At 34.2% G+C, this 27,727-nt stretch overlaps 1 protein-coding gene across 3 annotated transcripts; it reads right to left on the reverse strand.

Annotated features, from left to right (window-relative positions):
- Positions 1–219: 219 nt before the first annotated feature.
- On the reverse strand, positions 220–26,318 carry pfkpb (phosphofructokinase, platelet b). Of its 3 annotated transcripts, XM_051133099.1 has the most exons (23): positions 26,059–26,318; positions 24,659–24,732; positions 22,873–22,950; positions 22,268–22,457; positions 22,011–22,176; positions 21,550–21,594; positions 21,367–21,475; positions 19,351–19,446; positions 17,495–17,587; positions 17,256–17,381; positions 14,998–15,062; positions 14,787–14,856; positions 13,916–14,062; positions 12,964–13,034; positions 12,786–12,873; positions 11,636–11,788; positions 8,124–8,276; positions 4,697–4,861; positions 2,930–2,991; positions 2,715–2,826; positions 2,527–2,626; positions 1,173–1,278; positions 220–912 (listed from the first exon to the last, which is right to left on the reverse strand). In XM_051133099.1, exons 1-23 carry the CDS (start codon positions 26,141–26,143, stop codon positions 765–767), a joined length of 2,502 nt encoding a protein of 833 aa, XP_050989056.1. In that variant the 5' UTR covers positions 26,144–26,318; the 3' UTR covers positions 220–764. The 3 variants fall into 3 exon arrangements, with proteins under 3 accessions (XP_050989056.1, XP_050989048.1, XP_050989038.1); XM_051133091.1 differs by lacking the exon at positions 11,636–11,788 and having other exon boundaries at positions 26,059–26,317; XM_051133081.1 differs by lacking the exon at positions 8,124–8,276 and having other exon boundaries at positions 26,059–26,315.
- Positions 26,319–27,727: the final 1,409 nt, after the last annotated feature.

Consider the following 27,727-nt stretch of genomic DNA (forward strand, 5'->3'; position numbering starts at 1 on the left):
TTGTCCCCCAGTTCCAATTAACTATAAAATTATGCAGTCTTTAATAGTTTTCTGTTGGCAAGGCTTCAAAATGAAACTTTTTTTACTATTTTTTTTTTTTTTATCAATGTCATTTTTGTCCTCTAATGACCTCAGAGTAACTTTTTAAAATGATAAAAGATGATTAAAAATGATTGATGCACAAGAATTAATACATTAATTTATGACAAACCACACCGATTACATTCTAAAGGGAGTTTATGCAGCATTAGTAGCTTATACACACACACACACGTACATGATAACAAATACACACTAACACAACAGCTGCTTTGGTACAAAGTGCCTGCACTGACAAACAACACAATAGCAGCTTGGAAGACTCCTTCAGACTCCAATTAATCTAAAACAAGGTGCAGTTGTGAAATTACATCACTATAAGCCAGTGGAGCATTCATACAGCTCCATAATCAATGAAAATAAGCTCTATTAGAATAAATATAAATATGGAAATCTTGCATATTCACAAAATATACCACTTGGCCCCATTTAAAAGGGATGACTAGCTAATCACTTGAGCATACGGATTGTCAGTCACAACACATTGAGCTACTATATCGAAGGATCTTGTGGCTGTATGTCTATGGTTACAGTTTAATGAGAACTGCTTTACAAATATTGGATATGATATTGTGTTTAGGTCAAGACTATGGAATCACAGGTCTTCACCTTCAATAAATATATTTTGCAAGACAACTTAGTTTTACATGCGGCAGCGGCTGGTTTTAAATGGCAGAGATGTCTTTAGCTCTCAGACGGACGATGTGTTCAAGCTGGCCCAAATCGGACACGTCGTAGCTGGTTTTGTACTTGGCGAGAATCTTCATGAGCGGACGCAGTCGGAGCCACCACTGTTCCTTCGGGATCCTATGACTGGAACATAAAAATCAACAATATCAGATCAAAGTTAAAGTCTGTCATTTAATTTTTTTTTTTTTTGCATTTTAAAAGGGAATCTATAAATGAAAAAAAAATTCCTTGGTTTAAAAAAAAAAGCTACAAGATACAACTTCTGAGGAAAAAGTAAAAGGTTAAAAAATAGCATCCTTTTAGAGTAGCCTTGGAAACATTATGACATCATTATGATAATAGAATCAGTTATGTAAAACGTTTGTTAGCACACGTGTTCTTACACAAAATCCGTCTCATCTTTCAGCTGTACGACGGGCTGGAAGACCAGAGCCCTGCGCCGCATCCCCAATAAACATGCAGAATCCTCTGTGTTTGCAAACACACGTCCTACAAAACACACAAAACTATGGTTTTGAACAAAGTCTATGAGTAGTACAATATGACCAAAGGAGTAAGCATAATAACACTGCATTTTAAGTGAACTGAAACAATATAATTTTGAGATACAAATAACGTACCTTCATCTGAGCCAACCGAGGAAAGCAAAATACAAAGAGCAGAATATAATAACACAAATATGACACATATATTAATATGTATTTTTTTATTTTTTATATATAATGTATATATTTGTTATAAAATTATTACAATATTAATTTATTTCATTTATTAAGTGACTATTATTAATTGTATTTTATATAAACACTACCAGTCACGTTTTTGAACAGTAAGCTTATTAATATTTTTAAAGAAGTCTCTTATAATAATTATGGTAAAAACAGCTGTGTATAATTTTTTTTTAGGTTTCTTCGATGAATAGAAAGTTCAGAAGAACAGCATTTATCTGAAACAGAAATCTTTTGTAACATAAATGTCTTTATAATCACTTCTGATCAATTTAAAGTATCACTGCTAAATAAAAGTATTAATTTGATAATCCCCCCCCCCCCACCTATTTCAGATAAATGCTGATCCTTCTATTCATCAAAGAATACTGAAAAAAATTTACTCAGCTGTTTTAAATATTAATGATGATGATAATAATAATAATAATAATAATAATAAATGTTTCTTGAACAGCAAATCATATTTATTTCTAAAGTATCTAAAATATAACATTACCAGTTATTTTAAATAGTAAAAATATTTGACATTTTTACTGTTTTTGCTGTGCTTTGGATCAAATAAATGTAGGCTTGGTGAGCAGAAGAGACGTCTACAAAAACATTAAAAATCTTAATGTTCAAAAACTTTTGACAGTTAGTGTAAATATATATAAACTATATATATATATATACACTAAAATCAATTATTAATAAAATATTAAAGTAATAAATAGAATATTTATTATTATACTTTAGTGCTTTATATTAAATATTTTATTAAAATTTACATCCAATCTGTGTAACCCATAAGTATGACAAACACTGATTTACTAAAATTATGTAATTCTGCTGATTAAAATGACATAATCCTCTTAGTTAATCAACATAATTCTATATAATTACAGGATTACATAAATGCATCCGGTGCAAAAATGTGCCCTGATTTATCAGCATGTAATTTCCTAAAGCAGTGTTAAATATGTACATTTTCTATTGCTCAGTTTTGACTTCACAGAATCTCAGACTTTACCTTCTCTGTAAAACTCTTTGAGCTTCTTGGAGATCCACTGCATGGCTTTAGCCGCGATCTTGGTGCCAAAGTTCCTGTCAAACGGGGAAGGAGCACCACCCTACAAAACATCACAACACGGCAAATAAACAACATTCGGATCATGTTCACAATTGCATTTGTGTGTTTGCTTATGTGTGTGTTTGTACCTGCTGCATGTGTCCCAGGACGTTCTTCCTGCAGTCAAAGACTCCTTTGCCCTCTTCACTGTACAGCTGGTAGATGAAGTCAGTGGTGTAGTTCTCACTGCTGTTCTCATTCCTGTAAAACACACATACAATCACGCTTCACTGCTTCTACACATATAGAACTACATGAATGAATCCAGTGTATTAATGCTGTACGTAAAATATCTAAATCATACCTGAGCACTAAACCTCTCTGGATGCTGGTCTTCATCTTCTCAGTTAAATGTTCGACATTGGACTGAAAAATAGAGCACTCATAAAAACTCAGCATGACGATGACGTTCTCTCTCTCTTTCCTTAAATAGTACACACTGCTAAATATTCCTGCCTGCGTGTGGGACGGAGCAGACAGAGGACGTGAAGAAGGGTACACTGTAATGCCTGTGTCTGACAGGAGGAGGCAGACTTGACCTTTGACCCTCATCCATTATGAATAATTGTTTCAGCTTTTGCTATTCTATGTTCATAATGGAATACTAGCTTAACTATGTACAATTTCTTTCTTTCTTTATTTTTTTTCGAAAGAAGAATTAAACTGATGAAAAGTGACTGAAGATGTTATAAAAGATTTTTATTTCAAATAAACAATGTCATTTTGAACTTTCTATTGATCAAAGAATCCTAAAAGATGCAACATTGTTTCCACAAAAATATGAAACAGCAAAACTGTTTTTTACCATTGGTTAATTGGAAAAATCAGCATTGCATCACAGAAATAAATTACATTTTAAAATATATTCAAATAGAAAACAGTTATTTTAAATGGTAAAAATATTTCACAATATTTATGTTTTTATTACATTTTTGAACAAATAAATGCAGCCTAAAGCATGAATGTCTATTTTATGATATTTCAAACAACCTGTGTGTGAGATGCAAATATTTAATGCAAATAAAAACATTATTTCACATCATTTCAGTCACCATTCTGTTCATCAGCAGAATAAGGAGAAAAAAGAAGAAAAGTGATAGTTATGATTGATATTTATGCCACAGTACTGAATGATTTCCATATATTTATGACACTCCAAGGTTCTTTCTTCACAGAATGGAACGTATCTTTAAAAAAAGTTGTAGTTTTGGTACTTTTTATTTTTGTTAGTGATGTGTTTCTTGCAAATCTAGGTCACAGGATGAATCTATATATAAATGCAGAGCTATATTCAGTAGGACAGAGCTATATTCAATAACCTTGTCCATTCCACATAGTTACTGTAGAAGCCTGTTTACACCACTGAATAAAAAATAAAAAGGTAATTGCCTTTTTCTCACAATTCAGACTTTTTTCTTGCAATTGCAAGTTTACAACTAGCAATTTAGACACTGCTTCTCAGAATTGCATGTTATAAAACTCACAATTTTGACTCAGAATTATTTTCTCAGAATTGTGAGATATAAACTGGCAATTCTAAGAAATTACCACGTGATATAAACTCAATTCTGAGAAATAAAGTTGCAATTTTGAGAAAAAATCAGAATTGCAAGATATAAACAGTCAATGTGGAGAAAAAAAAAATCAGAACCGAGTTCATATCTCGCAATTCTGACTTTTTAACATGCATTTGAGAGTTTACATCTCGCAATTGCAATTGCGATAAAAACTCGAAATTCTGAGAATATATCTGTCTTTTTTCAAAATTGGACTCACAAGTTTTTATCTCACTGTTCTGAGAAAAAAAATTCAGAATTGCAAAATATATACTCACAATTGCGAGAAAAAAGTTAGAATCGCAAGTTTTTTATCTCACAGTTCTGACTTCTGTTCAAGCAATTGTGAGTTTATACCATGCAATTCTGAGAAAAAACAGTCAAAATAGTGACTATATCTCGCAATTCTGACTTAGAAAAAAGTTTGAATTATGAGGTGAAAAGTCGCAATAACATTGCAGGTGTACATTGTAAACTATATATACAATGTACAAACCTAGGACAATGTTTCTCACCTGTAGGTCTCGGATGTCAAACGGCTCTTCATAGATGTAGGCTGCATCCGCTCCGGCCGCCAGCCCGCCCACTGTTGCCAGATAACCACAGTAACCACCCATTGTCTCAATGATGAACACGCGCCGCTTTGTTCCGCTCGCTGACTGCTTTATACGATCACACGTCTGACAGAGACATTTGAATAGTTAAAGACTGAAACATATCTATTATCACCACACTCATGAACAGGCCAGTGCAGTTCTGACACAGAACCATAAACGCTCAGACATACAGGACATTACACAATTATAACACAAGAATAAAGCATGGTCCAAAATTAACTGGCCAATGGTGGGTAAATAAAAAGTTTTTAAATATTTTCTGAAAACTTCTTTCACAATAATATTTCGTAATGGCCTACAAGTAATACTTTATTCAATGATTTATAGATATATCTATCTATATATACAGTGTAAGTTTTTGTTTTTGTAAGTACAGTTAAGTTTTTGAATATACATGCGACTACAGCAGAACACCATGTATATGTTGCACTTTTTACTCACATTTGGCAAAGTGTTTATTTTGGACCTGTGAGCAAGCCATCACATGCAAGCACAAGGCACTATATATTTCACAACAACAGAGATCATGCATGTGGTTTCAGCTCATAAATAAGTGTTTAGGTGCAGTTCCTTTTTTGGGATAATAAATATTTGCCATGCAACTTAGAAAAATATACAGACGTTTCAGATCAGCATAGAAATCTTTTCCTGTGGTGGACAAACATGGTTTGGTATGTTATATACCCTCAGATAATGTAACTTGCATCTAAAGCTTGCATCTAAAGAACAGAAAAAAATAAAAGAAACCTGGAAAACATTCTGTATGCATTTCTCATAACTCCTAGGTATGACTGTAAAAATGTAAAGACAGTAAATAGTCGTTTCCACTTGTAAAAAAATATATTTATATATTCTTTAAAAAAAATTACACTTGACAAATTCATTTAAAGTGACATTTAGCATTTTATTATACCTAAAAGCAGATCACATGACCAGCCAAACATTACTCACTGTGTCATGGTAAACCCACTATCATGTGCACTTCCTTAAATAAATAAATAAATAAATTATAGGGAAGTTATGGTACTGATAAGCAAATATGTTTTTTCTGTGATTTTTGTCAACCCACACCAGTAGGTGTCAGTATAAACTTAAAGAATATTGTCTGTCTCAAAGGAAAAGTTCAACCAAAAGTGAATTTTCTGAAAATGTACTAAACCCTCAGGGCTTCCAAGATGTGGAGCTGTTGCTTCATCCGAAGAACAGATTTAGAGAAATGTAGCATTACATCACTTGCTCACAAATGGATCCTCTGCAGTGAATGGGTGCCGTAAGAGAATCCAAACAACTGACTAAAACATCACAATAATCCACAAGTAATCCACACCATGCCAGTCTATTAATTAAATGTGAAATTAAATCTTGTGAAGCATACAGCAGCAGATTTTCACATGTAAATGGTGCTTGATCTGTGTATATCAGGGTTGCTGCAGGATTTTTAAGCTCAAATTTAAGACTTTTTAAGACCTTTTTTAAGACCTGCACAAATAAAATTAATACCATATGAGGAGGGTAAGGCAATGTCTATGGTTAAATATTAAACTGTAAAATGACTAAACTACTGTGAAAACTGATTTACAGTTCAGATTTTTCACAAAAACAAAAAGTTGTATAAAGTGATACACTTCACATTTCTTTAAAGTATCAAGAAGAGTCAAAACTTTACTTATATTAATTGAAACAATTATCATTAATAAATTATTATATTAATTAAAAAAAAACATACAAATACATGTTAGTGTTTAGATTTTTGTGATGAATTATCTTCTTAATGATCCACCAGTTCACATTTACAGCTCTGCATGTTTACAGGGTAAAAACATGGGTCCCTTTTCGTTTTGGTCTGAACAAAAACAACCCCAATACTATGTTCCTGCAATACCAGAGGCTGCAGTTCTAGGACCACATTTATAGGACCCTATTTTTTGGGACAGTGCCATCTAGCAATTATATTCCAACAAAGAAATATCAAACAGACGCAAAGACTAGATCCATTGAAACTACTAATTTTTTTTTATCTTGCCATCTTATTTTTAATGTAAAAGCTCACATAAACTTGAGTGTTCAAAGGGGTGTCAGAAATCTCCATTTAGCCCATTTAACTGTAAAAAACAGTTCATTGTGCTGCTCGATGTTGTAAATTAGTATTTGTATTTAAATTATTTTAAATTCATTGAAATACTAATAAACACACTAATTTGTATGGCAATTGTTTTACCGTTTACTTCACTTTGTTAAGCGGGTCACACGTCAGACATGAAGCGCAGCAGCTAATGAACAGAAATCTAGAATATACTGAAATAAATTAGACTAAATATTTCAAGAGGGTTACCCAGGGGTAAGTTTAGGATTAGGAGCTGGTTAGGACAATAATTAAGTGTATATAATTAAACAACTGCATTTAGTATTTTCTTAAAAATAATATACAGATATTGAATAGCAACTGCTATAAATAGTATGAGCTGTTAATGCATACATACGACAAATAAATAAAATAAAATAAATAAATAATTTAAAAAAAAAATTACAGGGTCCTAGAAATGCGGTCCTGAAACTACAGCCTCCTGTATTGTAAGAATACTCTACTCAAAACAACAGACTTATTAAAAATGCACATTCAATCTCTGCCAGCAGATGGCGCATTCAGAACTGCAGACATGCGTTTCTCCGGTAACGGCAGTACACAAAGCAGCTCAGCACCGGACTTTGAACGCGCAGCGCTCATGTTTATGTAACGAAATCATAGCCTTTTGAAGTTTAATCATGACACTAAGCTGTATCGCAATTCTGGTCTTCCCGTGCCTAAAATTTAAGACCTCTTAATCATAATTAAGACTTTCTTATACAATTTAAGACTTTTTATGACCTTAAATTTGATAAACTAAATTTAAGACTTTTTAAGGACCCGCGGCAACCCGGGTATATTTCTCTCCTGATTCAGACGAGATGAGTTTTTCACTGGAGAAAGCATTTATTTATTACAAACATGCAGCTTTTTACTTTGCACGACATTAAATGGTGGAGCGGAGTGGTGTGGATTACTTGTGGATTACTGTGATGTTTTATCAGCAGTTTGGACACTCATTCTGATGGCACCCATTCAGGATCAATTGGTGAGCAAATGATGTAATGCTTAATTTTTTCAAAACTGACCTACATCTTGGACAGCCTGAAGGTAAGTTTTTGTTTTGGTTGAACTTTTCCTTTAACCAAAAATGACTGCACCTTTAAAGATACAGTCCGACAAATTCTCTCTTTCAATTTCCGCTGTGCTGATCGCCATCATAACATCTTATCATTCCTAGGCGAGGGTTGTGCGTCTTACCTCCACTATGGCATTGAGTGAAGTGTCAGCGCCAATGCTGAGGTCAGTGCCGGACACATTATTACTGATGGTGGCGGGCAGCATGCACATGGGCACGCAGAACTCCTCATACCTGCTGCGGGCATCGACCAGCTGCAGCAAACTCTCAAAGGCCTGCAGCAGTGCACATGCATTAGGACGACCGCTCACTTACGCTCTTACTACTGTACACTAAATAGGATGGAATATGCTGTCCTTTCTAAGTGTTTCCTGTCTGCTCAAGACGACTAGATCATAGTTGACCACCAGAAGGAGCTCCAACTCATGACGTGGGCATGGCATTGGCTAAATTGTGACTGAGGCAGGTTATTTAGATAGCAGAAAGCCTCATAATGACCAAAACCAACCGACCGAAAAGTGTAACGACTGAAGACACAGGCACAACCGGACGCTAAACAGCACATTAAAACACACACAGATGCAGATAGAAACAAACAAAACATCAGACCTGGCCCAAAACATCATGCAGTTAGTTGAGCTTACATTTGATTTGTTATTAATAACTTAACATCTACAGACAGAATATGTTGCATAACTGAAAAATGAATGCAAGAAATCATCAGTGTGCCACAAATGCTGTCCGCAGACATTAAAATGTTATTGAGCATCAGTGATTAACAACTAAAGCATGTAATTATTTATTACTGCTGAAACCCACCAAATTAAAGGTTATTCCACAACATCCTACATAGGATATAATGGTATCTTGATTGTCAGCCACCAAATGGTTTTAGTTGTTAGTGATGTTAATTACTGTCAAATACTTTTGAACTCAATTCCCAATGCTCTTTAATTAACATTTGTTTTAACATTAACAAATTAACATTTGTTTAGAAGTGTGTATTAATTATAAAAAATAATGATTATTATAAATATAATTTTGGACATAGCAGAACTGAGCTCAAAGGTAAAAGGTTAATAATAAATTAACAATATTATAAATTTAATTATGTTTTTTGCATCATGCATTATAACAAAACATAAAATACAGTTATATGTTTGTATCTCAGGATGACTGTGCTATGTTAAACACCTTGTGTTGGACCAGGCCTGCAATATAAACACACACAAATGCTGCAAACACACAGTTATAGTGTCAGGTGTGAGACCGGGCGACAGGTTGTGCTGTGTGACCACATGCGTTCGTTTCCAGACACACTGAACAAGTCAGGCTGCAGTAATGGCCAACCTCACCATCACACGCACACACCTCTCATCCTAATGCAGCTCTACTTCATACTACAATGCAAAACTCTACTTATAGAGATGCGAGTCAACCTACTACAAGTATGTTTACGTGCACTTTAAAAGTTATATTTCAGATGTTCAAAAGTGATTTGTTTAAAATGTCATGTACAGAGTAAAAATATTTTACAGTATTCTGTATATGCATGTTAACTGGACTACAAGTGGCCCCAGTGTTGTGTGCATGATCTGAAAGATAACTATTCCAGGACTGACCATAACCATGTCTTGAAGATTGGGGTGGACCAAATCAAATAAGCATTGATCTTATTTAACATTAAAGACATTAATGGGAATTAAAGGAATAAGGAAAAAGTATGAAAAACATGAAAAAAATAGATATTATTGCTATCAATTTTTATTACTTAAATAATTAAAATAACATTTGTATTTTTGCACTTATACGATGGCGTTTTAGTGCGATGTCAAAAAATGAAAAAATCTAAAATTACAAGATTAAAGTTGTAACATTTTGAGAATAAAGTTGAAATGTTGAGAATAAAGTCAAAATATTTCAAGAATAAAGTAAAAATGTTTCAAGAATTTAAAAAGTAGAAATTAAAGTTATAATATTTGGAGAGTATAGCCCAGAGGTTGCGCTAAACTTTCAAACTCATTCTGACGGACAGAGTCGTAAAAATTCTGTCATAATCTATTATTACCCGTCATTTTAATTTACATATTTTAATTATAATAACACATTTAATTGCCTGTATTTTTGTTTACATTTTCGTTTACATTTTCATTCTTAATCATGAACCTACAGGACGACAGCGCAGTGTTTAAAAACAAAATATGCTGGGTAAACAAAAACAAAAAGAAAAAAAACAATTTCTCGATTTTAATAGACTCTCATTTTGATGAACCAATATCGACACTTAAATCCCAATTGATCTTTTGGTCTATGCTGTTTCAGTACATAGTGCGCCTTCCTTCTAATAAATAGCAATAGGCTTTGTGTTACTTTTGATATGAAAAGTCTCAGATTTCAAATTGTGTCCATTTTATTAGGAAATTCAAGCAATGATTACGATTTTGGCGCTCTGTAACGTGGCGTGATAAATCATTGTAGCTTCTGTGTACTCGCCTGTGCATAATCAAACGCATAGGAAAACTTTCGTGACAGTTTCGTTGTTGTTCTGGATCCCCTGCTCTGCTGCTACACTGGAGCACACTCGCCACCAACTGGACAGGGAATTACAGCTACAATTTACAATGACAATTGACAATTTCTGTCAAAGTGATGGACGGCCTTCAGATTCTTCTATCACTAATAAAAAAAAAATCTGTCAATGACTAACAATTTTCGGTTAACGCAACCTCTGGTATAGCCTATATTCTGCATGCAAATGGCCCGGCCAGGCCACCCAAATTTATTTAAATATTGTTGCGTCTGAGTGGCCGTATCATCTTACTGGGATGAGGCTATGACATTTATTAATGGACTGAACAGAAACAACTTTTTATCTTAACATAAACTCACACACCCAGTCGACATTCCTTTGGGGGGCGCCATAGCTCTTTTAATACTACAAATATATGCAGGATTATTAGCAGAATTCATACCATGTGTCATACTCGCGGGGACAGTATGCTTGAAAATAATACTTTATGCCTTTGATTGCATTTGTTACTTGTAGTGCACCAGCCCCCAATAGCAATAAGCTTTGGGCTTTTTTGCACTTTTAATATAAAAGAAAGTCTTAGCTTTTAAAATCAGTTTAAAAAAAGGAAAGGCTGCATGGAGTTTAGATGCCAATAAAGAACCTTTCATTTTGAGAGTGTGTATGCTTAGACTGATTACAAAGACTGCATTATAACTGTACATGCAAACATACTTAATATTGGATCATCTCACCAAGCACAAGCTTAGCTGTTTACTTGTTAAACAGCTCTGTCTCAACCTAAAAAAAAAAATGCAGCGCTACCTCACCCTAGCAAATAGAAATCTACCTCATTCCACTAAACATGCTCTACTACACTTTCAGTGCTTTGCAATGTATCTAAAAACCATATTTACCTAAGGTTGACTTTTACGCTGCAGCCCAGAATGGGTTTAACCTTCAAGTATTTTAGTCTGACCTGTGTGTTTCCTGACAGGGAGGTTGGCCAACATCACCTGACCTTTCAGCATATCTCACTGACAGAACAGTGCTCTTGACAAACAGATACACATGCCCACCACCCTACACACACACACTCTCTGACACGAGTGTGTGCCGTCTTACGTCTGTGATGGCGTTGAGGGCCGTGTCTGCCCCAATACTCAGGTCTGAGCCGGGGATATTGTTGGACACAGTGGCCGGGACCATCACCATGGGAACACAAAGCTCTGCGTGTTTGGAACGAGCTGCTTGGAGCTCCAACAGCCCCAAATATGCCTGCGGTCAGAGCAAGGACTTATGGGTCACTGGCCAGAATTATGGGTAATATTAAGAAGGGGGAGGGGGCAGAGAGCCATGCCCACTTTTTACATGGTGTGTGTAAAGGCTTTTACAATAGAGTTCAAACGTTTAGGGTCAGTAAAAATTTCTCATATTTGATCAAAATACAGTAAAAAATGTGTAATATTGTGAAATATTATTACAATTTAAAATAACTGTTTTCTGTTGTAATATATTTTAAAATGTGATTTATTCCTATGATGCAAAGCTGAATTTCTTAAATGTCTTCAGTGTCACATGATCCTTCAAAAATCATTCTAATATGCTGATTTGCTTCTCAAGAGACATTTCTTCTTATTATTATTATCAATGTTGAAAACAGTTGTGCTGCTTTTTATTTCTTTGGAAATCATGATACATTATTTTCAGAACTCTTTGGTTAATAGAAAGTTCAAAAGAAAGACTTTTTTTTTATCTTTGTAACATTATTACTGCATTTGCTGTCACTTTTGATCAATTTAATGTGTTCTAGTCAAACAAAAGTATTAAATTCTTCTTAAAAAAAAAAAATCTTACTGACCCTGAACGTTTGAATAGTACTGTATGTTGTAAAGATTTTTACCTATTTTTTTACTCTAAGATATTTACTGGTAAAATAACAAGACAATCCAAAACAATGAGATGTTGTGTCCCGTAATTATTAAATAAAGTGTTATTTTCTTACAAACCAATGCATATCTGGGAATAAAAAACACTGTTAATTGTTGTTTTCACCTGTAAATAACCGTTTTATATAATAAATATGATAAAACAGTGATAAAACACAAAATGAGACTAAAAAAAATGCCATCCTAATGAAAAATACTTTTTTTTTTTTTCAATCTCATAGCATCACAATCTTATTTTACTGATTCATATAAAGCAAAATATGTACAAAAATGTATTACTATAAAGCATATTTGTAGGTACACACTGTAAATATCACATTACATACCTCAAATCCTCCAATAACCAGTAAAGCATTGATGTTGTGAATCCTCATCTGCTCTGCAATTTTGTCAACATGTTTTGCTGGGAGAGTTCTGTAAATGATATTTCATGATACCAGAAAATACCATTAGCATAAAAGCATATCAGTTTCTGACAACAGGCCTTTAGAAACATAATCTTGCCTTTTTGTTCCAAGCAGCGATCCGCCCTGGCCTGTCCAGCCTCCAACATCACCCCATTTGATTTCTTTTATCTGAGAGAAAACAAGAAAAATCAAAGGAGCACATATGGGATGGATATTTGATTTGAGTTTTAACTCCCGTATCTCTTCATCTGTGTTTCTGTTACAGAAATCAACAGAGAAACTTTATGAAACTGCTGGAGACACTAATATATAAGTACAAGTAAAGGCCTTAAACATGCATTTGAATGCATTATATTAGCAGCATTTCCTCTGAAATGAAAGTAGTATGGAGTCGATCTGTAATGCTACACTAGGTTAATTATGGCACTGAGCACAATGCAGCAGGGGATTGTGGGATGTAATAATGGGCTTACTGTAATCATGACTCTTTATCTCATTTGGGAAGGGACTGATTTACATACACACGTCTATATGCAGTCTTTGTGCAGACCTGGTTGCCACCAGATTCTTAGAAAAATGTTTTGACAAAATTAAAATAAAACTTGATTGGAAATGTTGCACAATAAATTATAGTGATTATAATACATTATATATATATATATATATATATATATATATATAATTTTACATTAATTAAAAAAAAACAAAAAAAAACATTGTTTATTAGTGGTTGTGATGGAAATAATGCCACAACAATGTAATATGCATAAAAACTACATATAAATAACTTCCACAGAACACTTTTTTAAATACTTTAGAATTATTTCACTCTTTGTTTAGATTCTATAAAATTTCATAATGTTTTTATAACAGATTTTCCTGTTTTAAAATGTAAAGTATGTGTCTGGGAGAAGAGCAAAACTATTAAACATCTACATAACTATTTGGAAAGTGGCAAAAATAAATTATGACACATTTTTGACATAAAAACGCTCATAATTTAATGACACCAATTAAAAATAATTGTTTGATAGTTTATGATGTATTACCTGTCCTTTATAGAAGCCCTCAAATCCGTCATTAACAGCAAACATAGTGTGGCCTTCGGTGATCCCGACCCTGACGGCCGAGCGCACGGCTGCGTTCATGCCAGCTGCAGGAGCGCCAACATTCAACACGGCCACATTAAATGAGCTCTAGAGAAGAGAAAAGAGCATTATCGCACAACATAAACACAACTAAACACTCAATCCTCTCACTGAACCCTCCCATTCATGAAGTCAGGCCTGATTCTCAAAATGAGTCACATGACCTCAAAGTAGATGTGTGCAAATGTTTATAGAGCAGAACGATTTAAAGTCTAATCTGCTACACAAAAAAAACATAGAACAAAATCCTGGATTAAGCTGCATTTGTGTTTGTGAGTAAATTACTTTTAAAACACCATGACTATGTGCAAAGATGATTCAGTCTCCTTATACTCACAATGGTAAATACGAGCAAAGAACGTTGTGAAAATAAATCTACATTGTTTATCCTTTTGATCTTTCATTCAAAAACTCACAAAATCTATCCTTTGGTAAAACAACTGAATGTAGGGGAGGGAAATATGTTATATTTTATATTTGGAACTAATCAATCAAATGCTTAAGAAAATAAATAGGAAAAGGAACTTCAGGAACCCCAATCTGGTGAAAATGCATTCAATATTCAATTCTTTTGTCTTCTATTCTATTCTATTCTATTTATATATTTCATGTACATACACGGCCTTCCTGTGTTCCATCCTCATCCCCGCAAAAGAAAATAAATAAACATATTGAGCTGTCAGTGTCACAGAAATAGGCTGAATCAGAGCAGATATGTTATGCACAATATTATTAATAATAATAATAATAATAATAAGTCATTATCACTTACATGTGGAAGTTCAGAATCAATTTTACGATGAGACAGGAGTTTGTAAGTGTTCAGGTTGTTTTCGAAACTTCTAAAATTTTCAAAGAAAAACAAAAAAGTTTTAATTTAAAAGTCATTCAGACATTTTCTGTGATGTTAAAAGCACAAAAAGTAAGATAAACAGTTTTACTTTTGACATCTGCTCTGTAAAATTATGATTTTTATGGTTTACCTGCCACGCAGCTTTACAGCTTCTTCAAATCGCTTTTCATCCATGGCCTTCTGGACCTCCTGTGTCTGCAATATAACAAACAAACAGGCTGAAAACCCCCCAAAAATAAAACTGAGCATCAAACTGCCTATCAAACACACTTTTGATTTAATTAAACTGGCAGGTCTAACTAAAGTTTTAGAATTGCCTGTTAATTTAAAAAAACATGGACCAGATCATCTATATAGCAATAAAGTAACCCATACTGAAATGCAAAAAAGGACATATATTGCTCTATATATATAATCAGAGATACTGAAGATTTAAGTGTGCAACATATATAAAAACTAAAACCCCTTAGTAAATTCTGTATATGAACATATGTTAATATCTATATGATGATTTTGATACTGTATTGCATGTAGCAACTAAATATGACAACATTTAATACATGCATATCTTTTATATTTACTTAATATAAACATGTATTGATGGGTTTTAGTATAATAATATACATCTGCATAACATACATGTTCAAAAATGACATATATAAACATACACTACCAAAAGTTTTTAAACAGTAAGATGTTTTTTAAAGAAATCTCTTCTGCTCACCAAGCCTGCATTTATTTGATCCAGCAAAAACAGTAAAATTTTGAAAAAAATTTTACTGTTTAAAATAACTGTTTTGTATTTGAATATATTTGAAAATGTAATTTATTTCTGTGATTTCAAAGCTGAATTTTTAGCCTTATTGCTCCAGTCACATGATCCTTCAGAAATCATTCTAATATTCTGATTTGCTGCTCAAAAACATTTATTATTATTATTATTATGTTGAAAACAGTTGAGTAGTTTGTTGCGGTTAGTGCGTCGACATGTAGCGTCATTGCTCTGCGGCTGACCCGAGTTCAAATCCCGGCTCGTGGACCTTTCCCGATCCCATGCCCCTTTTCTCTCTCCCACTTTGTTTCCTGTCGGACTACACTGTCCCATCCAAAGAAAGACATAAAATGTCCAAAAAAAAAAAAAGAAAAGTAAACAGTTGAGAAGAGTTTTTTCAGGTTTCTCTGATGAATTGAAAGTTCAGAAGAACAGCATTGATCTGAAATGGAAATCATTTGTAACATTATAAATGTCTTTATCATCACTTTTGATCAATTTAAAGCTGCCTTGCTAAATAAAAGTATTAAATTCTATAATTTCTTGAGTCCGAGTTTTTGAATGGTATAGTGTAAAATGTTACAAAAGCTTTGTATTTCAGATAAATGCTGATCTTTGAATCCTTCTATTCATCAAAGAAACCTGAAAAAAATCTAATTTAAACACTGAAGACTGGAGTAATGATGCAGAAAATTTAGCTTTGATCACAGGAATAAATTACGTTTTAAAACATATTGAAATATAGAAGTTATTTCAATATGTTACTGTTTTATTAGTTTTACTTTGGATCAATTAAATGCAGTGAGCAGAAAAGTCTTCTTTAAATAAGATCAAAAATCTTACTTTTCAAAACTTTTGACTGGTAGTGTACATACTTGTATGGGCAACATATATGAAATTGTTTCACTTTCTGATATGTTCCATATACGTGACAATATGACAATATATTTCATATATGGACATTTAACATATGTGACCCTGGACCACAAAACCAGTCATAAGGTTAATTTTTTTTTAACTGAGATTTATACATAATCTAAAAAGTAAATAATTAAGCTTTCCATTGGTGTATGGTTTGTTAGGACAGGACAATATTTGAAATTTTGAAATCTGAGAAAATCACTTTTAAAGTTGTCCAAATGAAGTTCTTAGCAAGGCATATTACTAATCAAAAATTAAGTTTTGATATATTCACGGTAGAAAATTTACAAAATATCTTCACTGAACATGATCTTTGCTTAATATCCTAATGATTTTTGTCATAAAAGAAAAATCGATAATTTTGCCCCATACAATGTATTTTTGGCTATTGCTAAAAACATTTCTGTGCTACTTAAGACTGGTTTTGTGGTCCAGGGTCACATATGTACATATATTTGCATATGGAAAAACACTGCTTTAGAACAATTCTCTCAAATGTACTCAAGTTTTTTTTTTTCTTTTTTATTTATTTATTTATCTATCTATGGCGTTCTAACCTCTAAACTAATACAGATGTGGAAAGATGACCGGAAACAGGAACTCATGTGAACTAACCACTAAAGCCAGGCTCCCAGAGTTATTAAGTTCACTATAAACTTTAAAACCCAAAAGACTGTCATTAGTTACTTTCTCACCATCTGAACGCACTCCATCAGAGGCACCCTGACCGCCTGGTTCCCACACAGAGACACCACACATGCTGGAGTACCAGGAGACGCTTCTAACAGGGCCAACACGGCTTCCACTCCCATACGACTCGCCTACGGAGGAAAAGGGAAGACACCGAGATCTAACGAGACTGAATACACCATGTCAAAGTGATTTTGTCCAAGCCAATCAAATACAGTTAGGATTTGTGCAGATAGGACCATACCAAAATCCGATCAAAGGCAGAGGGTGTTCCTCCTCTCTGGACGTGACCCAAAATGGTGACCCGCGTGTCAAACCCCAAACAGCGCACCACCAGCTGCAGTAAAGAGTCAACACACAATCACTACAAATCAAATACAGATGTTTCCCAAACAGAACCAGCAAGTTTAATGGCAGATATACACTACTGTTCAAAAGTTCGGTGTTGGTACTTTTAAAAAAAAATGTTTTTAAAAGGGGTCATCGGATGCCCAGTTCCCCAAGTTGATATGATTCTTTAGGGTCTTAAAGGGGTCATCGGATGCTAAGTTCACTTTTTCATGCTGTTTGAACATTAATGTGTGTTGGCAGTGTATGTACAAATCTACCCTATAATGATAAAAATCCATGCAGTGGGTTTTAATTAATCTGTAAAAATAATATTCCTTTTTTCAAATCAGCCATTCTCAGATGCCTGTCGGTGTGCCGTCATGCCCACAGAGGCCGCTCCCATGTTAGTTGATTGACATGAGCGTCTTACCGAAGATCAGTTGTAACAGTCCAACCTCCATGTTTTGATGCCGGAGCAGGGATGTAGGTTAGACAAGAACTGAGCGACTGAGGTGTTGTGTTGCTGGATGTAATAATGAACATAGTGGTCGTCATTTACTCCCGAAATCTGAGCCGCTGAAGATGCAGTGGATTACGCTTGTTTGTGAAGGGAATGCGCCTCCCGATCGACATATATCCGCCTATGTTGGCGCAAATCATTCGTGATCCAGCTTCACTTACAGCAGAAGTGAGTATAAGGGTTTTTTATGAACCTTTGCGATCGCCTTTCCTAATAATGTGCTAGTTAGCAAGTTTAGCGGCTAAACACAGCAAAATGTGACTAAAGTAAACAGGCTCGTCACTCCACAGAGAGAAGAGAGGGGCGGGGCGAGCAGAGCTCATTAACATTTAAAGCATCCTTGACCAGAACAGGATGAATTTTGCAGAGCTGATTTTGACAAGGTAAAAAGGGTGTTGTTTTACACAATCACTGAGAATTTTTAACCAAAGAATATTATAGACCTTTGATTAAGACCCTAAAGAATCATATCAACTTGTGGAAAATGGGCATCCGATGACCCCTTTAATATATTTGAAAATATAATTTATTCTTGTGATGCAATGCTGAATTTTCAGCATCATTACTCTAGTCTTCAGTGTCATATGATCCTTCAGAAATTATTCTAAAATGACAATTTGCTGCTTAGTGAAACATTCTTATTGTTATCAGTGTTGAAAACAGTTTTTGCTACTTAATATTGTTAAAAAAATTTTTTAGGATTGTTTGATGAATAGAAAGCTCAAAAGCAGAGCATTTATTAGAAATATACTTTTTCTGTAACAATGCAAATGTCTTTACTGTCACTTTTGATCAATTTAAAGCATGCTTGCAGAATAAAAATGTAAATTTAAAAAAAAAAAAAAACTTTTTTGAATGGTAATGTAGATGGATTTATTATTAATGTTGGACTGAACTGGACTCCAAAGATGCATAAACAAAGCAACATTTCTAGGGGTTATTAAAAGCAAGCTCAGCAAACATAACCACAGACATGATTGCTGTAAGAGAAACTGTGCGTAACTTAAAGGCATCTTAAAGTAAACCTAAAGTGACTTAAAGTAAATAAAACACAGATTACAAATGTTACAATCAGTCCAGTAAATGAAGGGAAGTATAATATGGAAAAGCAAACACATACGCACAAAAAGACAATGTCTACCAAAACTCAAATCCAAAACACACGCTTTTTATTTAAGTGTAAGAGAAGAAAAACAGTCTTTTCTAAGCGCATAAATGTGCTGTATAGGCTGTAGTTGTGCATTACTCACGTCCTTTATAAGTTCTGTGGTTATGGACTTGTTGTTTTGGTCTATTGCACCTTCAGCAACTATGATGATATTAAGCCGTTTCTTATCAGCACGATTCTACAAGGGGAAAAAAGCATGCACGCACACACATTCATACACACATACATACTGGTGAGAGCAGGGAGAGGATACTCACGTCCTTCACTGCATTAGAGCTGATGGGGTTTCCATGCCTGTCTGTGGCTCCCTCGGCCACTATGATTATATTAAGACGAGAACCTCGCAAACGGCTCTGCGGGACAAACACTGGAGGACTGAAACAAGCTGTGTGTGTGCATTTGCATGTATGCATGAGTGTGTCACGTGACTGTGTTCATATGTATGTGCACGGCAGCTTGGGGAGACTGATGCTAGCCAAGCCACTATTGTAGTATTGATTAAGTAGTACTGTCAAAAAAGGTTTACTACACTACAAGCTAGCTAACTGCAATGATGCTGTCAGCTATTCAGTTTTCTAAATGCCAGATAACATGATTCAGTTAAAAAGAGAAGTATTTTTCTGCCGCAGAAACAATAAAGAAATCAGTTAGTGAGAGCATCAAACTTAAGTTATAAATTAAACTAAAAATCCAATAAAATCTAACAAATAAATCTAAACAATTTATCATTTATTTATTATTTAATTCATTTAGGTAATTTATTTAAATATTTCTTTTGCTACAAAAATGGATTCGGTGGATTCAGTGAATTATACTTTTTGAATCAGTTCATTAAAATGAATCATCCGAATGTACTGCCTTACTAAAATAACTACCTACTTATTTTTTTCCTCAGAAAATTCCTTCAGGTCCCACAAATTCTTTGGTTTTTTAGTATTTTTGTGTATTTGAAACCATTCCAACAATGACTATATGATTTTGAGATCCATGTTTTCACACATGTTTTTTGAGGACAACTGAGGGACTCATACGCAACTACTACAGAAGATTCAAACAATGCATTAAGAGCTGGGGGTGTAAACTTTTGAACAGAATGAATATGCATACATTTTTCTTATTTTACCTCATTTCATTTAGTACTGCCCTTCAGAAACTACAGAAGATTCTTACATGTTTCCCAGAAGACAAAATAAGTTAAATTTACCCTAATCTTCAAATTCAAAAGTTTTCACCCCCCTCCTCTTAATACATTTGCGTTTCCTGTGAGCGTTTAGGTAACACTATGCATTAGTGAGCGTTTGAACCTGCTGTAATAGTTGAGTCCCTCAGTTGTCCTCAGTGTGAAAAGATGGATCTCAAAATCATACAGTCATTGTTGGAAAGGGTTCAAATACACCAAAGAATTTGTGGGACCTGAAGAATTTTTCTGAAGAACAGCGGGCAGTTTAACTGTTCAGGATAAACAGGTAATTCATTAACTATTACTAAACAAAAAACACAGCTGTGGATCATTCAGGTAACAACACAGTATTAAGAACTTTTGAACGGGGTCATTTTTATAAATTCAACTATTATTTAACCTTGTGGACTATATGTAAAAGTCTTTTATGATAAATATCTCATTCAGGTCAGTACTAAAAAATAACATGCATTTTTTATGATCCCTCTTATTTTGGTAAAAATAATTAGTATTTTTCAGATTCTGCAAGCTGTATGAAAACTTCTGAACTCAAGTAGTTCTCTTTTTTTTCTACATTTCAGCTTTAGCTTGTGTGTGAATCTAGCTTATACTTGAAATCCCCTTCAAATTGTGTGTTAAGTTCCTCATTTGTAAGTCGCTTTGAATAAAACCATTAAATGCTAATCATTCTTCAGCTTCCTCGGTTACAAGGCTCCATGCACAATATAATGCAAAGATAAAAACACTGATGTAATGGTTGCAACTGCTGTAAATATTAGTTTGTTACTGGTTTTAAAAACAGTTGGAGTACTGTCACTTATCTGAATAATGTAATTAGGTTAATAATCTCTGTATTTGTGTTTGTTTGAGCACAGCTGTAGGCTTTTGTGTGCATGTTTATGTGTGTAAGTGAGTTACCTCTGATAGTTTATGACACATCTGTTCCTCCCAGCCATCTTTGGGAGGCATTTCTGGAATCAGCACCCAGTCAGCTCCGCACGCAAGAGCACTGACTAATGCTAGATACCTACACACATAAACACACATGGTTTAATGCTGATTTTTATGTATAATGCATGTTCATCTAGTCAAGGGTCTTACCCGCAGTGTCTTCCCATGACCTCCAGCACAAAGGTCCTCTGATGGCTAAAATATAGGAAAAAACGACATGCTTTAAGCATTCAAAACAATGTTCAATATATGTGATATTCAAAATGCATTTACACTACTAGTCAAAAGTTTGGAATAATTATGATTTTGAATCACTCTAATATCTAATAACTATGATTTTTCTGTATAATTGCCATATTTAGTATAATTATTTTTATATTTTTAGTGTTTTCAAAATATTAAATATTTTTTGTCATTTGTAATCTGAAAAACAGATTTATTCCCTAACAAATGTAGTTTTTATGAATGAGTCATTGAATTATTCACTCAATATTTTTTTTTATTAATTTGCTTGAATTAATAAATATTTTTAATTAGTCTAAAGCAATTAACGTTTTGTCATTACCTCTAGTAATATACTTTGTCTAATATTTTTCCTTTTGAAGCAGTACCTTTGTGCCGTGGTCATTATGGCGTCCACCACCTCTATGATCCTGTGCAGTGCTGAGTCAGTGCCAATGGTCATATCTGTCCCGCAGAAATCATTGTCTATGGAGCCCACCATCCCAACAATATGCAGCGCAGAATGAGTTTGGGCAGCCTCTTCACTGATTTCACCTGTAAGAAATACAGAAAAGTATTATGCTTTTCAGTACAGTTATGAATTACAATTCTTCAGCCCATGTATAAGCTCCTCCCACTCTGCTACCTGATTGGACAAGCTCATCCAATAGTCCGCTCCACTCCTCCCTGAAGAGATTAGCCCCGGTCAAACTGCCATCTCCACCAATCACACAGAGGTTAGTGATGCCTCGCTGCACCAGGTTCAGAGCAGCACGCAAACGGCCCTCGTGGGTGCGAAAATCCTTACAGCGGGCGCTGCCAATCACAGTGCCACCCTGTAACACACAGTAGTATTTTTTTAGTATTATTGTATAATAGTTCAGATATAACAATTGATGTTTTTCATTCTAATGTTTTGTCATTTGTAATCTGAAAAACAGATTTATTCCCTAACAAAAGAAGTCTTTATGAGTGGGTCATTGAATCATTCACTCGAATTAATGAACGCATGAAATATTTTTATATTTTATATTAGTCTGAAGCAATTAACTTTTTGTCAAAACCTAGTAAAATACCTTGTTGTTCTAAATTTTTGTAATATTATTTCCTTCTGAACCATAGGAGAATCATGACCTCTACTGAGAATCTTGATCCAGAATCAAGCAGCTATATGCAATAACCCTGCAATGTATTTGCTCATTTTTGTGTGTTATTTAAGCTTAAGAGACTTCAATATAGCAATCTGCTTACCACTTGTAACATACTGGAAACACTTTCCCATGATGCCTCTTTGATGTTGTCACCTCCATCCACCATGCCCTGGTAGCCCTGAGAAAGAACCACTTATTGTAACATCATAAAAAAGCTAAATTAATTTTCCTTTTTCCTTTTAAGGCAACCACTGAAGAGACACCTTTTTATCTGTCACAAGCTGTTTAAGAACCAATACTGCTTGCCTGATGTCAATCTCCTGTATACACTAGCAGTCAAACGTTTTTTTTAATGTTTTTTAAAGAAGTCTCTTCTGCTCACCAAGCCTGCATTCATTTGATCCAAAGTACAGCGAAAACTGTCCAATTTTTGAAATATTTTCACTATTTAAAATAACTGCTTTCTATTTTAATTTACACTACCGTTCAAAAGTTTGGGGTCAGTAAGACTTGTAATAGTCTTTAAAGAAGTCTCTTATGGTCATCAAGGCTGCATTTATTTGATTAAAAATATAGAAAAAAAACTGTAATATTGCAAAATGTTTTTACAATATAAAATAATGTTTTTTATTTTAACATACTTTAAAATAGAATTTATTCCTGTGATGAAAAGCTGAATTTTTATCAGCTGTTACTCCAGTCTTAAGTGTCACATGATCCTTCAGAAATCATTCTAATATGCGGATTTATTATTAGAATGATCAATGTTGGATAATATCAACAGCTGTGCTGCCAAATATTTTTTGGAACCTGTGATTTTTTTTCAGGATTCTTTCATGAATAACAAGTTTAAAAAGTACAGTGTTTATTCAAAATATAAATATTTTATAACAATGTAAATTATTTATTATTAACTTTTAATAAACTTTTAATTATTAACTTAACACATTCTTGGTGAATAGAAGTATTAATTTCTTAAAAAAAAAAAAAAAAAAAAGAAACAATAAAAATGTACTGACCCCAAACTTTTGAACGGTAGTGTATTTCAAAATGCAATTTATTCTTGTGATTTCGAACTGAATTTTTAGCATTATTACTCCAGTCGCATAATCCTTTAGAACTCACTCTAATATTATGATTTGCTGCTCAAAAAAACATTTATTATTATTATTATTATTATGTTGAAAACAGCTGAGTAGAATTTTTTCAGGTTTCTTTGATGAATAGAAAGTTCAGTAGAACAGCATTTATCGGAAATGAGATATTTTATTTGTAACATTATAAACATCTTTATCATCACTTTTGATCAATTTAAAGCATCCTTGCTAAATGGTATAGTGAATGGTATAGTGTATAATGTTACAAAAGCGTTGTTATTTTAGATAAATGCTGATCTTTGGATCTTTCTATTCATCAAAGAATCCTGAAAAAAATGTACTCAACTGTTTTAAATATTAATAATAATAAAAAAATGTTTCTTGAACAGCAAATTAGCATATTAGAATGATTTCTGAAGGATCATGTGACACTGAAGACTAGAGTAAGGAAGCTCAAAATTTAGCTTTGATCACAAGAATAAATTATGTTTTAAAATATATTCAAATAGCAAACAGATATTTAAATTGGAAAAATATTTTAAAATGTTACTGTTTTTTTGCTGTACTTTTAATCAAATAAATGCAGACTGGGTGAGCAGAAGAGACTTCTTAAAAAAACATTAAAAATCTTACTGTTCAAAAACTTTTGACTGGTAGGGTAATTTTTAACATTAAAATATTTTTTGTTGCTTTACTGTGCTTGTAGGGTGTCCTTGAGTGTCACAAAAGGCTCCTATAAATAAATGTATTGTTATTTTAGCTCTAGGAATGAAGAAAGAGAAGAATCACCTCATGGATGAAATAAACTTTTGCTCCCACATAGATTCCCATTCTGACCACTGCCCTCACAGCAGCATTCATACCTACATGAATACAGAAAGAGAGAGAAAGACTGGTCACTCCCAAATTTTAATGCATCAAACAGCGTAAAGATCATCTATTGGCTGGAAAACAGTGCAGGCTCTACTCAGTATGCTCCCTACAGTGCTGTGACCTGACAAGTTAAATCAAGCATCTGCTCCCCTGAGGTTATGTCCAGCCTAACCTATAGTGATGGGAAGGCTGCTGCCTGGAAACCGTTGCTAGGAAACATAGTGCCATCAGAGCCAGAACCAAACTTAAAAAGGTAAAAGGGTCGAAACTCCAGGAGTAGCTGCATAATACATATGTACTTTAATTGCCCAACATTAATTTCTCAATGAATCCCCATATTATTATATATTGCATGTAAAACTATAGTTTCTAGGTCGGTCTGGAAAACGCGCACGAGTAAAAAAAAAAACAGCTTAGTAAAATACACTTGTCTGTTTTGACTGAGATGTAGGAAGGAAGTCAGACATTGCATCACAGAGCATTACGCCTCTTTATGTTCTTGAGTTCAGTATGACTGAAACGCGCGCAAAAGAATGAACGACTGGCAAGAGAAGCACTTCTAAAAAAGAGCATTCAGGCATTGAACGGAAACGATTATCTCGCGGCTTTTAACCCGCGCACACGCTTGGGATGCCGTCGGTTTTTTCCACGTGATCACGGCATCATGGGAGTCTCGCTCTAATACTTGCCTGCCATCACGTAGACATTCTTCACATTCACATTCTTCACCATGATATATTCATAGTGACACAAATTTGCGCGCAAATATGCACAGAAAACCAGGTGAGGGAAACATGCAACAGATTTTGATCTGAATGAATTTTAATTCGCCATTTTTCCATTGCTTCACTGAGTGGCAATGCAAATACAATAGTAAATAAAAAGCCTATATGAAATGCCGTAAATGCTGCGTCATGCAATTGCATGAATATTTAATTCCAGTTGCGTTGAAAGTCGTTCTAGCGCACCCGGTTTACGCGTTGTCATGACGCTCATCAAAAGACGCGATGCAACTTTAATTATTTTAATGACATCATCTATAAACTGCTTGAATTATGTGGTTTAACTCTAAAACGTGTTTCAAAACTGAACAATTAACATATTGCGGAATCGCAATAAAAGTGGTCAAGTAATTTGAGCATTAGTTTAAAATCCCGGAACTGCCTCGCCTTTCTCTTTTAACATCTGTTGCATTGGCTCTGTTTTGCCTAGATGTGCAGTCTAATGATTAAATCAGTAGCTGTAATTAACAAGTCAATGCAAACACCACTCGTGACATCCTAATCGGTTTGTTAAAGAAAATAAACATAGGCTACCTTGAGCATCTCCACCACTTGTCAGGACGCCAATAGACTTTCCTGCTCCAGATAGGTTCTCGATGAATTTTTTGCTGTCCGGCATTATTCCACAGACGTCTTTGCAAACTGAGCAATGCTTTTAATTCCCGGTTGAGGTAAGAGCAATCCAAAGCAAACTGGAGAGGATAAAAGGCTCCGCCGATCAACTTCTCCTCCGGTGTCGGACGTGCGCTTCGGCTTCTCGCAGTGCCCGGTAGGCTTACATCTACCGCCCCATTTTGGATTGACAGCAGCGTCATGCAATAGTGCTTCGCATCACGTCTCATCTGGACGAATTTAGACCAATTGCCGTCCGATGCTGGGATTAAAGAAGTGACAAGGAAGTCCTAATTTTCTTTCATCAAGTTTAGAGTTATTATAATACAATTTACATACTACAGATCCAGCCCATTGTAAATGCAACACGATATTCTTTCATAGTTCCTGGTGCACATAGAAAAACAGATCAAGTTACTATCATGAGGAAGTAGTTTCAATCATGAAATTAGTGTGAAATTTGTTCATGGTGATAAAACTGATGAAATATGCGTGACCTAGTAATAGAATCTACTATCTATAGCATCCTTAATCTAGTCAACAAAAGGTGAACCTCTTGCAACTTTGTGCAGGAATTCTTCCTGAAGCCACTTACACACAGAATCTGTATGACCTTGACATTTTCCCTCAGAGAATATTTTGTGTGTGTGTGTGTGTGTGTGTGTGTATGTGTGTACTTGTTTTTGCTACATTGTGGGGACCAAATGTCCCCACAAGGATAGTAAAACCTGAAATTTTTGACATTGTGCGGTCCCCACAATGTTAAAAAATGATTAAAAATAGTAAATGGTGTTTATCTGAAAATGTAACGATGCAAACATGTTTTCTGTAAGGGGTAGGTTTAGGGTTAGGGTTGGGTTAGGGGATAGACAATATCGTTTAGTCAGTATAAAAACTATAGAAGTCTATGGAAAGTCCCCACAATTCACAAAAACAAATGTGTGTGTGTGTGTGTGTGAGAGAGAGAGCGAGAGAGAGAGAGAGAGAGAGCACATTGCTTTGCCATAGAGACAAACAGGTTTGTGAAGACTTTCAGCAAGCAAAGGGCAAACACATCATGCTGACAGTGACACATTACTCAAAGATACAAAAAAGCCCCAAAGAACTAATGCACACATTGCTAAATACATTTTTTTTAAAACAACTGAAAGGTTTCTTTATCTTTAAGTTCCAGAATGAAAATTTCCTGATAATTTACTTACCATATTTTTCTCCATATAGTGGACTTCAATGGGAGCCAGTGGGTTGAAGGTCCATATTGCAGTTTCAATGCAGCTTCAAAGATGCTCATCCTGCACTAGCTCAAATTCATGCATTACGCAATCATGAACGTGATGTAGGTGGATGTACCGACCCAGTGTTTACCAACCAAACATGCAAAGAAAGTCAAACACCCTTTACAAAAAAAGGTAAAACAACAATGTTGGGTTATTTTGAAGTTCACTGTAAAAAACAAAACAAAACAAAAAAACACACAATTTGTTGAGTCAGCTTAAAATAATTTGTTACCCCACTGCCTTAAAATTTTAAGTTCAGTCAACTAAAATAAGTTTAGTCAACTTGAAATATTAAGTTGTACTAAGTAACAACT

The sequence above is a fragment of the Labeo rohita genome, chromosome 2, assembly GCF_022985175.1.
Source record: "Labeo rohita strain BAU-BD-2019 chromosome 2, IGBB_LRoh.1.0, whole genome shotgun sequence".
Lineage (NCBI taxonomy): Eukaryota > Metazoa > Chordata > Actinopteri > Cypriniformes > Cyprinidae > Labeo > Labeo rohita.